Genomic DNA, 17154 nt, shown 5'->3' with positions numbered 1-17154 from the left:
GACACAATCTTTGTTTTTCACAAACCCCAACAATTTTGTGCATCCCATTGCCATGACATGTCCTTGGCTTTGACTTCTGGTTTGTTGAAAGATAGGACTGTCTCTTGGTATCGACTCTTTTTCTAGTGTTTTGCCTTTTCTTCTTCTGGTCACCTCCTCTATTCAAAAATCTTGTTTTTCATTCATGGTAAAAATGACTCCAACTTTGTAAAATTCTGAATGAAATAGCCTACTCAGCGACTCTCTAGACTAAAAGGTGCAATCTATAAATTTAACATCTTTTTGATACCACATGTCAAACAATTACTGTACATGGATGTCCCAAACTAGGAGTATGCAAGATCTTCTCACCACAGCAGCCCTTTGGTGAATTTCTTTTTGACATTTCCAAAATATCTCTGAAGCTAAGGATTTGTTCTGGTATCTGGAAGGTTGCCGGTTCAAATCCCATTACAGCCAGAAGGGACTTTACTCCTTTGTTCCCTCGAGCAAGACCCTTAACCTGAAAATTGTTTCAGGTGTGCTGTACAATGGCTACAACCTGCAAAGGTCATGAGAAAAGACAATTTCCCCTCTGGGATTAATAAAGTGTATCAAATCAAAAATCAAATCAGTTAGTTGATCTTTTGTCATCTCTACAAGCCCCCCAACAGTTTTGCATTCTCATCATGACAGCCTGAACTGAGCTTGGACTTGACCTCCTCTCGTCTGTACAATTTGGAATGTTTCTTATGTATCTGTCACACCAGCTCCATGATAACTTACATCCTTGAACCCAGTAGTCTGAACCCCCTGTGGCACAAATCACATCCCACCCCACCGCAGTCCCTCTTACCACACCATATTCTACCGCTAGATGTGCAAATGCATATGAATTGTGTCCTCCTGCTCCTTCACTAAATTACACAAACATGTCCTCAACAAAGGTAATGCCATTGGCACTTTTGGTCTTTAAAGCAAGATAACAAGTTATATAACAGAGACACAATTATTACTTCTGCCGGCCTTGTGGCTTTGCCAGCTAGGCGAGAGGAATTGTGACATAATGGAGATTTATTGGGATTTATAAAGATTTACAGAGATTTGTTGGAGCATTTTAGCATCACAGAGCCCAGCACTGGTAGACATGTGCCTCTGTGCTCTTTGCTTTTTTTTTTTATTTATGGCTGTGCCCCCTCCCTTTCTTTTTAATAACATTGAATTAGTGACAGGACTGACCTACACAAATGGGTTTGCCCAAGGCACACACTGCTAGAAGAGAACCCATTCTGTGGCAGTGTAAATGCATTACTGCGGTTTGGTCTTTGGTTTGACGAAGGACTGCTAGCCTTAAGTGGCCACACACACACACACACGCACACACACACGCACACACACACACACACACACAACGTGAGGTACTGTGAAGGTGGAGCTGGAGGGATGGAGGCCTGGATCTCATCTTCTCACCACTGCCACCTGAGTGACTACCATAAGCACAGTCATTTACTCATTGGAGAGGATTATGAAGGAAACGGTTAGTCTGATTACTTTCAACAAGTGCTTATATACTGCAGTGCCAGATGGGTTCTGTCTAGAAAATGAATGACTTGAAACCTCATTTTTAGCCATTCTTTAGAACAACTTGCAAGCTCTTGAGAAGTGTCTGGGTCAGTGGTTGAACTGGGGTGCTTAGTGGTTTGAAGCCTTAGTGATTCACATGACTTCCTCTGAGGGACACAAGAAATGAGATGTTCACTTGAAGTCATTCAGACGATCAATGTAAGAAAGGAGAGAAGTTATATCCAGTGGGCCTCAGGATCAACTCTGAAGGACTCAAGTTTAAGAAGTGACTTTGGCTCTCCATTACTCTTAGAATTAGTGGCTAAACTGGGTGTCTCCTGGTTGTATATAGCTTAGTGTTACATAGAGAACCAGTGACTTTGTCAGGACCTCCTCTGAAAAGTTCAGAATGGTGAAGTAACTTGCATTTAGGCCACAGAGGAAATTGGTTAAATTAGTAGTATCTTGGATTTAAGCTTTTTAGCCATTTGACAAAGAAAACCCTTCTGAGGGGTTTGGGATACAGTAGTTAAGTAGTTTGACTCCAACAGAAAGTAAGAGGCTGAATTGATAAACCCCTACATTTTTGATCTTCAGCCACACCTGTTTGAGAAGACTCTAGAGAGAGAAGTGGCGTCTCAAGATCACGCAGAAAATCCATGACAGAACTGGGAGTCTTCTGGTTTCAAGCAATGTGGAATCTGGACCTCCTCTGAAGGGTTCAGAATTGTAAAATGACTTGGCTTTGAAGTACACTGGAAAACAGTTTCTAACAAACAAGTGTTTAACCTTTTAGCCAAAGGACCTTCTTTTGAAATTGTCCAGAGGATGATCTGATAGCCCTTTAGATTTGTATCCCATAACTGCTGGACATCAGGAACTCATCTGAAGCAATGGGGAATCTGGACCTCCTCTGAAGGGTTCAGAATTATAAAATGACTTGGCTTTGAAATATCGTGGGAATTGGATTCTAAAATAGAAGTTTTCTGTTTTTTGAGTGATTAACCTTTTAGCCAAAGGACCTCCTCTCGATGTTGACCAAAGATTGAACCGATGGCCCCTTAGATTTGTACCCGTAACTAATTGGACCTCAGCATCCGTCTGAAGGACTCAAGATAAAGAAGTGACTTGATGCTTTGAATCGGTGGCTTAACTGGGAGTCTCCTCGTTTTAGACACTTTATTTCCATTTAACTAAGAAGTATTAAATGTGTTAAAGGTATATGATTTAGTATTACACAGTGAGTCAGTAAATGAAATGGGAACTGTCTTGATTTATACTCTTTAATAACTTTAGGTACTGGGGCTCAGAACCTCCCCTGAAGAGTTTAGAATGGTGAGGTAACTTGGATTTAGGCCACATAGGTAATTGTTGGTTAAACTGGGAGTCTCCTGGCTTTAGACTTTTTAACCATTTCACAAAAGGGCCTTCTCTGAAGTAATTTGACTCCCACAGAAACTAAAGTGATAATAACCTCCTAGATTTTTGCTCTTTTGCCACACCTGATTGAGAAGACTCTAGACAGATGAATGATTTGCCTCAAAGTCACACGGTAAATCTGTGGCAGAACTAAGAAACTTTTGGTTTCAAGCAATGAGGCCTGTGGATCTTTTTTGCAGGGCTCAGAATTATAAAATGACATGGCTTTGAAGTACACTGGAAAATGGTTTCTAACATACAAGTGTTCTGTTTGTTTTGAATGTTTAACCTTTTAGCCAAAGGACCTCCTCTTGAAGTTGTCCAGAGCCTTTTATATTTGTATCCCATAACCGTTGGACCACAGGAACTCCTCTGAAGGATTCAAGATAGTGAAGGGGGTCACACAGACAATCAGTGGCTGAAAATGGAAATCTTGTTTCAAACTGATGGGCCTCAGGACCTCATCTGAAAGGTTCAGAATTGTGAAATGACTTGCCTATGGAGTACACCGAAAATCAGTGTCAGTCTTCTGGAGTCTCCTGGTTTTAGACTGTTTAAAAAATTAGCCTAAGGGATTCCTGTTAAGGATTTGGGAATATTCAAGTAATAAAACTCTTGCACAAATGGTAAGACACACTCTAGATGTGCTGTCTTGGACCAGTGGGCCTCAGAAACACTTCTCTAAACTCAAAATGGTAAAGTGCCTTACTTCTGAATCACACAGAGTATCAATGGGTAAACTGGGAATTTTCTGGTTTCCAACTACTTGACCAGTTGGCTTTAAGATTTCCTTAATAACTAAGTGACTTGGAGGTCACACTATGACTTAAACTGGGAGTCAGCTGGTTTACTCACTGCACCAGATGACCTTGCTGGGGAACACAAAGTAACTTGAGTTCAGCTCAAGGCTGAAATGAGCACAACTGAGGTCAGAAGCAGCAGATGCTGTTATGAAAATGTTTGAACTGATTTTAGACTTTGTATCTTATCTTGTTTGTACTCCAGTTACATTTTAAGTCAAGGTTTTCATTTGTTTAAAGTTCTCATTTCTCATGTCTTCCTCTTCTGCATTGAGACTGTGATCCACCGGCTAATCTACTCTGCATTCCCAAAACATTGCAGTTAACAATTTAGCCTCAGTGATGGATGAGAAAACCATTGCTTATCTTAGGGTCAAGTCAGGTGATCAATCAATGTCTGAAGTGGAATGTGAATAGGACCCCACCATCAGAGACTTATCATGGGCCTATCTGAAGAGCTTGAACGTCAGGGGCTGAATGGAAAGCATCCCAGGGTCAGGCTCTTCAGCCACAAGTGATGTAACTGGGCTCAGCTTCATTCAGAGGTTTTCCAGTTTTGCCTTTTTAACGAGGTCACCATAAGATATACAGTCTTGTGAAAAAGTAAGTACATCCCATCGAAATGACTTTTCAACCAGGCAAACAGTGTCAACAGCTAAAGGTGATATAGCTGAATAATAACACAAGGAAAATGTGTGTTTTTAATCTTTTATTCAACAAAAAAACTCCATAGATGTTCACTCACTGCACCAATATTCTACACCCTTGGCCTCAGAAGCTGGTATTGCCTCCTTTAGTAGAAATGATTGTTTTCCATAACTGCCCACCAGTCTCTGACATTGTATCAGTGAAACTTTTCACCACTCCGGCATGCAATATTCTTTCCCTTGCAAGAGGTTTGTGCTAGAGGTTTTTTTTTTTTTTTGCATGTAGTGCTCCTTTCAAATCTCCTCACAACATTTCAGTGGGATTCAAATCAGGCCTTTGAGTAGGTCAGTCTCGATAGCCCTTCACATCTTCTTTTTGAGCCATTCTTTTGTAGATTTGCTAGTGTGCTTTAGATCATTGTCATGATGAAAGGTCCATTCCTGGTTTAATTTTAACGTTCAGACAGACGGCCCCTCATTCTCCTCAAGAACACTTTGCGAAGATGCAGAATTTATAGTTAATTCGGGTCCAGAGGCACCAGTTGCAAACCCAAGCTATAATATTTCCACCATTATATTTCACAGCTGGTATGAGGTTCTTACCTGGAAATGCTGTCTTCGGATTACGCCATACATGTCTACTGTCACTGTGGCCAAACAAGTCATCTGTCCAGAGCACATTGTTCCATTGTGCCTGGTTTTTGCCTAGGTGTCCCATGCCAAACTGTAGTCTTGCTCTAATGTTCTCTTTGGACAACAGAAGCTTTCTCCTGGCACTCCTCTGAAGGAGGTCATTTATTTTTGTACTAGCCAACCCACGGCGTAGCATACGCTGCATAATTATATATTGATGGGTGAACACTTCCTGAAAGACACAGTTGTCCAAATGGGGTGGGTTTGAGGATACGACTGTAAGTGAATGCAAAGATGGAACTCTGGAGAGAGGGCTGGGAAGCGGGCCCGAGAGGTTTCGGGTCCTAACCGTCCAACGACGGGTCGGCACAACCGGTAATGATCCTTCCGCAGGTTCACCTACGGAACCCGTGTTAGGACATTTACATCCTCTAGATAGGCAAGTTCGATCATCTGTCGCCCATTCCACCCCCGCCATTCTAGTCTGTCGATTTCTTAAGTCATCTCTTAGTCATCGTTCAGTACGCACTGCCTGCTCATGTGTCCGCCCCTAACTCCTCACCTGAATTGCTTTCATCTGTGTACAGTCCACATGCACTTGTAAGTCATGTTGACTGTTCATTTTCCACACACCGCCTCAGTCGCATGCACCTGTGAGCCACGTTCAGGTCGGGTGAGGTTTCCCGTGTTGAGTCAAATTAAGCCACAGTCTCCACACCTGGTGGTGCCCTTCCGTCAATTCCTTTCAGTTTCAGCTTTGCAACCATACTCCCCCCGGAACCCAAAGACTTTGGTTACCCGGTTGGCTGTCCGGCGGGTCATGGGAATAACGCCGCCGGATCGCCAGTCGGCATCGTCTATGGTCGGAACTACGACGGTATGTGATCGTCTTCGAACCTCCGACTTTTGTTCTTGATTAATGAACACATTCTTGGCAAATGCTTTTGCTCTCATGCCATGGTTAGCTGTTTAGTGAATTGTTGTTGGGCTGAGCTCTGTGAGTTGGTGGGCGTGGCTATCTTGTGTGCGTCTTGCTTGCCATGGACTTAGTGAATTATATATATAGATAATCTCTTTCTGATTGTGTATGTCTGCACTTGCGTTACTTGCAGATACCGCATTGCAAATTTTGAGGTTCCTGGAGACTTCTTTTAGTATCAAATAATCAGCTCTTGGGCTAAATCTGCTGAACAAATTAGCAGTCATTTCAAATCTGCGCCACTTGTAGATGATTTTCATTACATTGGAATGATTTATTTTAAATAATTTTTTGATCTTTTTAAATCCTTTGCCAGAATTACAGACAGCCACAACGTTGTATCGGAGGGCCTTACAGAGCTCTTTTGATCTTGGCATGATGACACCACACATGTCAATAGCAAAGAGAACACCAGATCCTCGATATATCTGTACTTTAAGTAAGACAGGGTCCACCTGCCCACTCCCTAAGGAGTTCTAATCATTGGCACCTAACCTAGAACACCTGATTCTAATTTTATGGGTGTAAAGTGGTGATAAATGTAGGGGTGGACTTACTTTCTCTAGGTAACAAATCGGCATTTCTCATAATTCAGATTATGAGAATGAATACACCATGTCAATTTTATGTGTCACTTGTTCAAGTTTATCATCTTTATCAGTAGATTTAACATTTGCCTGTTCAAATATGTTGGAGAGGTCAAAAGTCTCCATGGGGAGTACTTACTTTTTCACATGGCTGTAGTTTGGGGAAGTAGAATAGCAATGGTTAGGGATCAGACATAGAACAGCCCCTTCTGTTTTCAAAACCCATTTAATTTTTTTCTTGTTTTCTTTCACAGGTTCTTCTGGAAATTCGACCAATAAGGGAAATGGCGAGAATGGGCCGCTTCCAGCCTCGAACATTCCCATCATCGCTGGTGCAGCTGGAGGGTCAGCCTTTCTCCTCATCATCGCCATCATCATCGCAGTGGTTTGCTATCGGAGACGACAGTCCAAGCACTCTGACACGCACCATCCACCACTGTCCTTGTCTACTCTAACCAGCCCCAAGAGAGGTGGCAACAACAACGGATCGGAGCCGAGCGATATCATTATCCCGCTACGGACTTCCGACAGTGCCTTCTGTCCACACTATGAGAAGGTCAGCGGGGATTATGGACACCCAGTCTATATAGTCCAGGAAATGCCCCCCCAGAGCCCAGCCAATATTTATTATAAAGTATGAACACACTGTGTTGCTCTAGGAGTACATTTTTCCTTTTTTTTGTTTTAAACTGGTCTGGCTGCATTTTGTAACAGCTTTTACATTTTTCTTTTTTACAGTCTGCTGTAAGAAGTGCAGACTTTCTTTGCAACTTTTTTGCTTTATGAACAGCCCCCCACCCCCCTCCATCACCAATCCCCTCCCCGTTCGTTTCAGACTGTTACCAGTAGATTTGTGCAGTGCTTCTTCAAGCAGGCAGCTGAAGGGTAACAGACACAATTGCAAAACAAGTGAAGCAGAAAATATGAATTATGAAAATATGAATTATGGAATGTCAAATGAGATTGCGATCGGGAAGGAAGAGACTGAAAGGGAGGAATAAGAAAAAAAGGGAAAGAAATCCACCGGCAGATAATGGAAGACCCTTTTCTGAAGCAGGCTGAAGTGTCAGAGGTGGGGAGGAGAGTGCAGGCTGACTTATTCCCCTTTTTCTTGCCCCATCCCTTCCTCCTTCACAGGACCTTTTTGATTTCCATTCCGGTGAAAGTGGGGGTGGGGGGGGGGGGGTGAGAGGGGGGTGAAGAAAATAAAAATGCGCACAGGGACTGAGGCCTTTCAGAAAGGACACTGGAATGGAACATCAATCTGTGTTTACAAAGGGCTTTCCACTTGGGATAAAGAAAGAAAAAAAGAGATGGAATTTCATTTCACTTTTTTTTTTTTAATTATTACTATTCAAAGAACAAAAGACGGAGTGGAAAATGTCATAGCTGGTATACCAACTGAGCTGACGGTGCCCATTTTATATATATATATTTTTTTCTTTCTTGTAAGTATGTTGCATTTGGACCTTGGTGGATGGCTGAGATGGATACAGTGGGGGCAGTCAGGAGTGAGCACCTCCATATTCACCCATCCCTGCACCCCACTCACCTCCTCCCTAGGATAATGGATTTCTAGCAAGTGTCTGCTACCCCAGCCGGAGCAATGGAGGAACTCACCCGGGGAGATGACATGCAGCCATATCACCTGCAGAGGACACCTTAGCTCGTTGCATTTTATTTTGTTTTGTTTTTGTTTTTTTTTTTTGTTTCGGGGACTCATTCCTGCTATTTCAGTCTGGCGTACAGCACCAGGCAACAACCAAAACCAGCCCTTCTAGAAAAACAAACTAGCGACTAAAGGATATCAGTATGGTCCTATTGATATTTATATTGTTATCATGCTGTGCCTTTCTCAAGGAGAGTTTCTGGATCTGAGCGTCAAGCCCAAGGGATATTCTCAAGTTTCTGGTGGTCTGATGGCATCTTTCTTTTCTCATAAATGGACCTTGAAGCTAAAGGACCTTTATTTGCTAACGCAGCCACAGGCCACAGGAGCATTTCTTGTTTCATTGCAGTTTGCTGTCTTCAGAAATAAATATATAAAACAACAACCATTCTGGCAAACAAAAGGACTTCACAAAAAAACAAACAAAAAAAAAATTTAAAAAACAAAAACAAAAAAAGAAATCGTCGAACTGGAATTTTCATCCCGTGGAGTGCCAGGCTCCAATAGTCCTTCTGCTCATTGTTGAGCGCACGCCACCTTACCCGTTGTACTAAATGTCCCAACATTGTGCTGTGTTCTTGGTGGTAGCGTGTTGGGAGCAGATGGACCTCTGTGCTGTTTACTTTTTTTCTGTTTGTAAAACACACGTTTGCTCTTATTATTGTTATTTTATTTTATTTTGTATTGTTCACATTGTGGGTACCTGTGGTCTGGGCTCGGCAAGAAGCCCCCATGTGGGAATATCTAAAATCGCTTCTATGTTTTGTGAAAGCAACAGGCTTGAGTGTACAGTATGTGAGTGCGCTTAGTCAAAGGGGTTTTTGGGGTGGGAGGGAGGGTGGGATCCGAGGATTTCTGTGCCTTCTGCCATTGTGATTTTTTCTTTATTGGCCCCGGCGCATAGTGATGGTGTAGGGGGACTTTAAATTTTGCAGGTGCCATGTAGAACAGAGGTCTAAAGACCCTCCTTTTTTGAAAGCAGCCTTAACCAAGGGCCCCCCTTGCCCCCACACTGGGGTCAGTTAGAAAATCAAGCTGAATTATGGGCCACTGCAGATTTGCACAAAGAGGTCTGCTATTTTTGAAAAACGCATTGTAAGCACGCAGTTCAGTGGGTTTTTTTAGGTGGGAAGTCCTTCCTTTGCTGTCTTCACCCCATCTCACCCCCCTGGAACTTGGATTGGCTGGCTAGTGTAGATGGAAGGCATTTCTCCAGTTTGGTGGTAGCGTAAATGGAAGGTATTACTGTTCCTACATCTTACAAAATTTGTAACTTTTAGTCTGATAGAACTTTACCAGCTGAGCTAAGGCTTATTGGAAAATAATCAGTACTAGCCAAGCTGAGAGAAGACGTCCCAAAAAATCAGCCATAAATCATTCTGTCAATTTGAAAAGCCACCTGTCCTACTGCGGGTATTGAGGACAGCAAAGTGAGGACGATACAGTGGACTTTGCTTTCGCTTTTGGACTGCAGCTCCTGCCCCGGTCTGCTGATCAGTCGTCTCACAGTCCTCCCTAGGTCTTACCCAGGGCTTGTCCCATTACATTTCCCACTGTAGCTGAACTGGGTCATTTAGCGGCGTTCTAATTTAATGGTTCTTTCAAACAAACTCCCCGTAATATTAGTACTGACTAGTCTAGTCATAACTGGGGGGTGTTTGCTTTACTGTATTTCCCATAGTTTAGCTGAACGAGTTGTGGGGAAAAGTTATACCTGAAGAGTTCAGGGGACACGTTTTAGTTTAAATTCCCGTTCTGGCGTAGCAGTTACGGACTGCGTATTCTGCTTGACATCTAGTTTCCTTTATCAGACAAGCCTGTGTTCTCTGAATGAATTTATTAAGGAAAACCTTTCTTAACAAATCAATTATGCAGCATTCATGTAGGGCAGAGAGATGGAGAAGTCTTGTTCATTGTTATCTAGCCGGGAATGATCAATAAAAGAGCTGATTGTTTCTGTAATATGTGCTCATGTCATGGTCTTGTCACACTGCAGTGCCACAGTAGGACTCTCTACTTTCTATCTTTGCCATGTCTCCTAAAAGGAAGCTGGAAATCAAAGCCATTTTTTTTAACAATCTCCTTTTCCTGCTGTAACTTGACATGAGCTCAGTAAGACATTTTCTGTTGCTTTCAGGAGTGTAGATCAGTGAGGTGGGATGTGGGGGCGGAGGAGCAGGGATCGGAGAAGATAAGCCAGGTAATGATATCTTGTTGGATTTACCAGGAATAAGACTTCACGTGACATCCTTCCCCAAACAGTGAAAGTAAAAGGCCAATTAAACTGATCACACTGCCCTTTTGGATCAAAGACGATCCTGCTTCTTTTCAGAATTATCTTGGAAGACCTCTCTTTAGAATATACTCGATTTCGGGGCTGTCATTTCAGTACGTTCTCAGGGTTGTCTTAACATATGGGCACAATGGGTACTGGCCGAGGAGCACAGGGCCCCACGCTGTTTCTGATGCCTATGTATGTTTCTGTTGTGCTATTAAAACAGGGGCCTCGGCGCACTACTTTGCCCAGAGGCCTGTGATGCTGTTAAGATGGCCCTGGGTCAGGTGTCTGTGTGAATGGTACCTTCTAAGTGGCTGAGCCCTTTATTGCTAGCCAAAGAGTGCACAAGGCAAGAAAGAAATGTGAAATTCGATTGGTTTCCAGTGTTTATCTATAAAAAATGACAGAATTACAAAAATAAAGACACAAAATGAACCATCAAGCAGATAAAGGAAAGCTTGGGCACCAGAAACAGTCTCATGTCCGTTTTGTCCTGCACTACTTTCTCCTCTTTGAATATCGTTTCCATCGTTGTGCAGTAAACCAAACTATCAGCACTGTACGGGAGATTTTCTGCAATTATACAACACACAATCCAGTGGAAAGCCCCTGTTCTCAGCATGCATCCTTTAAAGCTCTTTACTAACTCATATCTCCTCCACATTCGCCACTTAAGTCTTTTACAGACTGGGAATTAACTCACACTTGATTTATTAATTGCATTTCGATAAGCCGTTTAGTAGTCTTTTGTTTCCATAGTCAGACTGATCAAAATAGCCACAAGTACAACAACCATGTAAAAATCCAGATTTTTCATTATATGGTGATCAACATTACACGGTCTATTAGCAATATTCATTTTATTTTTTATTTTTTTTCAAAAATAAAGGAGTTTGGAATCAGGAAACAAAAATTAGTACTGCAAAAGTCATGTAAGACAAAGACCTCCTCTTACTTTGACTCTTAAAAGAGAACTGAGCTACACTGAGGAGGTAAAAACAAGAGATGTTTTCTACTCAGTCTCAAGCAGTGAAATCTAATTTAGCATTTCAAGTTGGTAATAACAGAAATATATATATATATATATATATATATATATATATATATATATATATATATATAATTTTTTTTTGTTTAAAAAACGCTGCATCTCTTCAACTTGTCCTTGTTTTCTGCACTGATTACTTGAAACCATTCTCACCTTTAGTTGAGCAACAGGGTTAAAGAATGGCAGAGATTCTGTTTGGACTTTGTGACGTTACAGCACAGAGATTTGTTAGCATACTTTCTGCCAAGTTAGGACACAACTCCCGTAGTCAGCGTGATGATGAATTAATTCTTTGTTTTCTTTCCAGCTGTTTACAAGTGAAAATGTGTCCCTGTCTTTGTATTAAGTGGCTGATGGTGACTAATAGAAAATCATTTAAACATTTTTTTCTGCTGCTCTCCTTCTATAAGCTAATTATCTAGTATGTGCTAGGTCAGACTCATTCGATATATGAGTTACCGTATATACTCACACTTCATACTCAAGTCGGGTCTTGAAACCTGAAAAATCGATCATAAAATCAGACCCCGAATTACACGCCTGTTCAAAAATGCAATACTTCATTTTTATTTTTTTTTTATATCATTATGTCTCCTCCAATCTCACGTCAGTTTCTCAGATGCATCGAATTTTGTTGCAGCATTGCAGTTACAAATTTTTTTCGCTACTTCAATGATGTTTCATTTAAAACCAGCTTCATTTTTTTTTTCTGATCGAACGCTCCATCATAGATAAGGGATGCTCTTATGATAAAGGTGTATGAGGGTATGAGACACAAAAAACACAAAACAGTGCAAACGTCGCTTCGGAATAGTTTGGGTATTACCGTGTGGTCATGTAGGCACAATAGAGAGGGGGGGGGGGATTAGGAGCACACGCTGATACAGGGCATTGCTGCACCCAAAAAAAAGGCAGCATGCTCCATGGTTACTTTCTTAGGTGGGCGTTAGCATATCATAATCTCTTGGACCAATAGCGTGATTTTTCCACATTCAATTTATATGACAGACATTATAAAATACCAGAGATTATACGATAAAATCAAGTCCCAACTTATCCGCGAGTATATACGGTAACTAATAATTGAAATGTTTTATTTTATGGTGTAAGAGACTCAGACTGGATAAGATAAAGTGTTGGGGCACCTGTGTACTTTGTACTACCAGAAGAGATCCTATTCCATTGGGCCTTTGAGCAAGGCCCTAAACTTGAAAATTGCGCTGAACAATAGCTGACCCTGCGCTCAGGCCCCTAAAATGTCATGCGAAAAGACAATTTTCCACTTGGGGATTAACAAAGTATATCAAATCAAAAATCAAATTAATAAGCATTCCTATTAAATCAAATGACTACAGGAAACAGAAAATAAGATGACGTGGGGCCTCACAGGCCCAGAACTTATCACTCCTGGAGTAAGAGTCCTCTTCTTTCAGTTGAGGATTCCAACCTGAATGCCAAGGAAATGGAAGCTTTGTGATGTCTGAGGAAATCAAGTCGATGTTCTTCTGGTTGATTGCCCTCCATTTTGTGAGGGAAAGGGAACAAGGAGTTAGAGACAGCATCAACCTATGGTCATAAAGCAAATGTGACCCTTACTTGCACATATCCAACAACAGGTATCAGCAAGACGTTTTATATCCTGAGATCACTGTGAGCCAAAAAAGGACTGGAAGATGAAGACACGAGCTAAGAGTCAGAGTTGAGGACAGACAGGGGTTGTTAGTGAGATGGAAAGATTGTGCAACCAAAACTCAAAAAGGAAAGACAAAAAATGAGTGAAAAAAACCTAGCACAAGGGACTACTTGGATATGAAGCTAACTATCTCTTACAAGTAGAAAAAGAATTGACTATGTATCTAACTAGGAATAACGAATGCAATGAACACTACCATGCTTAGAGAGTCCCTGTCTGTAATGTCAGAACTGTGATCCTAACAGTCACATAACGTTACTTGGAGTGCCGCATAAACAATAAAGATAAGAAGTAAAAAAAAAAAAATTAAACTTTGCCAAAACTTGTTAAAATCAAAAACAGATTTGAAATGAATCATTCTGAACCTTAAAAAGCCAAACAAACTGCATATATAAAACGTGTTAATTATCACACCCATCACAATACTTGTGTATCCGTTCACTGTCCATCCACTGGTATCACAACGACTACACAATCTGCATATACTGAAATTCACGCAGTATGGTATCCGCATACATGTATCACTATTGCCATGCACCCCATTTATTTGCTTCCCTACTCTGACATGTGGTGACGACACTCTGTGACAGCTGCTCCTTAAGTTGAGTTACATCTACAGAGTCCACATTGAAATTTAGAATTTGCTCAGGCGTTGCATTTGATCAAATTGAAGTTGCTCAACATGCTAGCAGGTTAGAGTTAGTGATGATCTGTTATTTGTAAGACAAAAGTGAGTGGTTCTGTGGTGCCCAGTATTATTACTCTATATTGTCTGTATGAAGGAGTTACAGAATATGACACATTGTATGCCAAAAACATAAAAATAAATAGGTAAGCCTCTGAGAGTATGTTGAAGTCCATTGGGGTGATTTATTATCTTTTATCCATTTTTATAGCAATCAAAGGAGAGGTTGTCAGCTAAAGCATCATTGGGTACCCAAAGTGTCATCTTACACATCCATCCACCCATCTATTTTCTAACCCACCTAACCCAGTTCATGGTCATTTGGGCTGAAGCCTATTCTGGTAGTAACATGCACAGTTCTTGTAAATGTTGCATATATTATAGATCTCCATAGTAATTTAGTCTAGTCCTGCTTGGAAGTAGAAGAATAAAGGCCTAGACAAACAGATATGGAAATGGTTTGGACAAGTCTGAAGTAGACCCTGATGGGACAAGATGGCCTGAAGCAGTTAGGTGAGATTGAAGCAAATGACAATATTCTGAGTTGGACCAGAGCAAGGTAGAAATAATTGAATGTGACAACTTGTGTCATGCTAGACGCTGAAACACATGCTAGGAGACTATGATGAGCAAAACCAGTGCAGAAATTATTTGGCTGGACTGAAGCAAACAAGATTAGAATATATTTGTGAAAACACTCTTGACAAGTCAAAGTGGGTCAGGTGAACAAACAGGATTAACCAAGCTTAGACAGTACGAAACACCCTGAGGCTGAGTCTGTCCAATGGTACCAGGTGTGAAGGAAGTGAAGTGCTCTCAAACTAGCTGACTAAATCAGGCTTATGCTCGAGGAATGAATCTTAGTAGAATACGCTCACCAACCCAAAAAATGTGTCATTGCCTGTGTGAGGTGATATATCAGATACCAACAGAGGGTACCCAACATGATAAATCAAATACCAACAAAGGGTACCCAGTATGAATATCCATCCATCCATTATCCAACCCGCTATATCCTAACTACAGGGTCACGGGGGTCTGCTGGAGCCAATCCCAGCCAACACAGGTTGCAAGGCAGGAAACAAACCCTGGGCAGGGCGGCAGCCCACCGCAGCCCAGTATGAATATCATCCCTCAAACAGCTGGGTTGCATGCTATGGGAATCATAGAGTGATGAGGAGTAGTTGTGTGCCATGTAAGTTTTGGGTTTGTCCGTAAACAAGAGCATAGCGTACAGGATAGTGTACAGGGTCATCCAGCAGTTGTACACATCATTATCAATTAATAATCAGTGCCAGGGCTGTGGTCAATAGATGGTGCCCACAGATGGGGACTGTCACTCATTGTGGCAGCAAACAATTTGTACAGGTTTCCAAGATGACAACTGTTGTGTGCACTGGGCTTGGAGCTGTGTATGACTGGCACGAAGAACATTCTGAAGAATTTTTACGTTGAATGGCCCACAGAAACCCCAGATTTAACTCGCATAGAAAATCTGTGTTTAGTATTAGGAGCAATGAGTGAAATGCCATCTGATCAGTTTGCCCAAACTGCAGGATAGGTTCCTGGAAGAGTAGATAAAGACTGATGTGTCATATATCCACTCATGGAGAAGTTATGCACTAGTAGATAAGATTTATCCAGAAGTGACTCATTTTTTTTGTCCGGTGAGCTTATTAGATGTCTTATATAATGGAGGAAAATGGAGAGTTCAGTACTGACTGAATAACATTTAAATTATCAAAATCAGCAGCAAGTAGAATCAAGCCAAGAAGACTGTTGAAAGTTAAAAAGACTTCAACCGAATCAAACAGACTGCCCTTCCCATTAAACCAGTGCAGTGACTATAGAGTCTCCAACAACTGCAACTGTTGATTTCATTCCCGTTAGGCCTGGCGCCTACAAACCAAACTTTTGTCTTTCGAAAGAAGCCTCCCTAACCCAAAGGCCTTGTTTTTTAGTGTAAATAAATGAACAAACACTTCAAACAATAAGGTCAGGGCAAAGCTTATCGAGACATCAATAGTTTGTTAACGGAAACGAAAGGCCTTCTCCAAAGTCTGCGCTTTCTCCCTCTGCACCTTGCCATCCTTCCAATTATCTCTCCTTCTTCCTTCTCACCACTTTCTCTTCCTGCTTATTGCTGGTGAGGATGGTTGCCTGGCGACAGTAACTATGACCTCAGCAGTGGCACAGCTGTGTTGTGATGAGTGTGATAAACACCCCCCCCTCTCCCCCCCCTCCCCGCCTGACTCACTCACTGTACTCTGGCCGCCTTGTCCTGTGTCACCATGGCGATGGCTGGCGTCTCAAGCTCTTTCAAACTGTGCACCATTAAGCTGAGACCCCCTACCCGCCCCCTCCCTTTGTGCAGGTGCATAGAAAACAAAATGAGAAAATGTTCACAGGAAGGCACTCGTGTTCCCATCCCCTGGTCGCTGGGTTGATTTTTGTTTTTTTTGTTTTTTGTAGCTACCCTCCTACGGGGTGGAATAACATGGCCTTCTTTTTCAGCTTTTCAAATTCAATGATTTGGCTTCCTTTAACATCTAATGATGTCTCAGGCTTTCCATATTAAACCGAATTTCCTTTTTTGGACTCTGCTGCCTATCAGATTGGTTCAAAGTTTCACATACATATGAGCCAGGCCAGGCTGCTTCCTTACAATAAACAAATCAGACCTGAGAACTCTGCATTGCAAATGGTGTACTGACCCCTACGTGTGGGTCTGATTTAGAAAGAAAAGCCTAAATTGACCCACTGCAGAGTTAAGCACATACCAATGCTGGAGAATGGCTGCTATGCCTTCAAAATGCACTTTTGATTGCAGTCAGGTTTATAGATTGGCTTTGATGCCAACTGAGAGTGAGATTTCAGAAGAAAAACATGTATGTTAAATGGAGCCACACTTGCAGCTCCCAAGCTATTGGACGGGTTTGTCAAGTTCATATTGTATTTTTATATACTGTACATGTGGAGATAAGAAGCGGTATGGTGGCCTGCTGCACACACCTCCAGAAGAACGAAATTCAATCGAGCCTGGATGCTGTGTATGTGCGAGGGTGTGTGTGACAATCACCTGTATGGAGTTAATTCAAGCCTTATACCAGATGCTGGGACAGATGTTGGCCTCAGAGGACCCTCCTCTCAATCTAGAAGGGTGTGAAGATAATT

General features: G+C 41.8%; 1 protein-coding gene across 2 annotated transcripts in view; it reads left to right on the top strand.

Annotated features, from left to right (window-relative positions):
- Positions 1–10238, top strand: part of efnb3b (ephrin-B3b) — a 401429-nt gene extending 391191 nt beyond the window's left edge. For both annotated transcript variants that reach the window (XM_028798188.2, XM_028798186.2), the window contains one exon: positions 6862–10238. In XM_028798188.2, coding sequence (XP_028654021.1) covers positions 6862–7247 — 386 coding nt within the window. In that variant the 3' untranslated portion in view covers positions 7248–10238. The remainder of the gene's footprint in view (positions 1–6861) is intronic.
- The last annotated feature ends 6916 nt before the right edge of the window (positions 10239–17154 follow it).

The sequence above is a fragment of the Erpetoichthys calabaricus genome, chromosome 3 (assembly GCF_900747795.2).
Source record: "Erpetoichthys calabaricus chromosome 3, fErpCal1.3, whole genome shotgun sequence".
Taxonomy (NCBI): Eukaryota; Metazoa; Chordata; class Cladistia; order Polypteriformes; family Polypteridae; genus Erpetoichthys; species Erpetoichthys calabaricus.
Note: the sequence above shows the minus strand (reverse complement) of the source record. Positions and strands in the feature narration are given on the sequence as shown.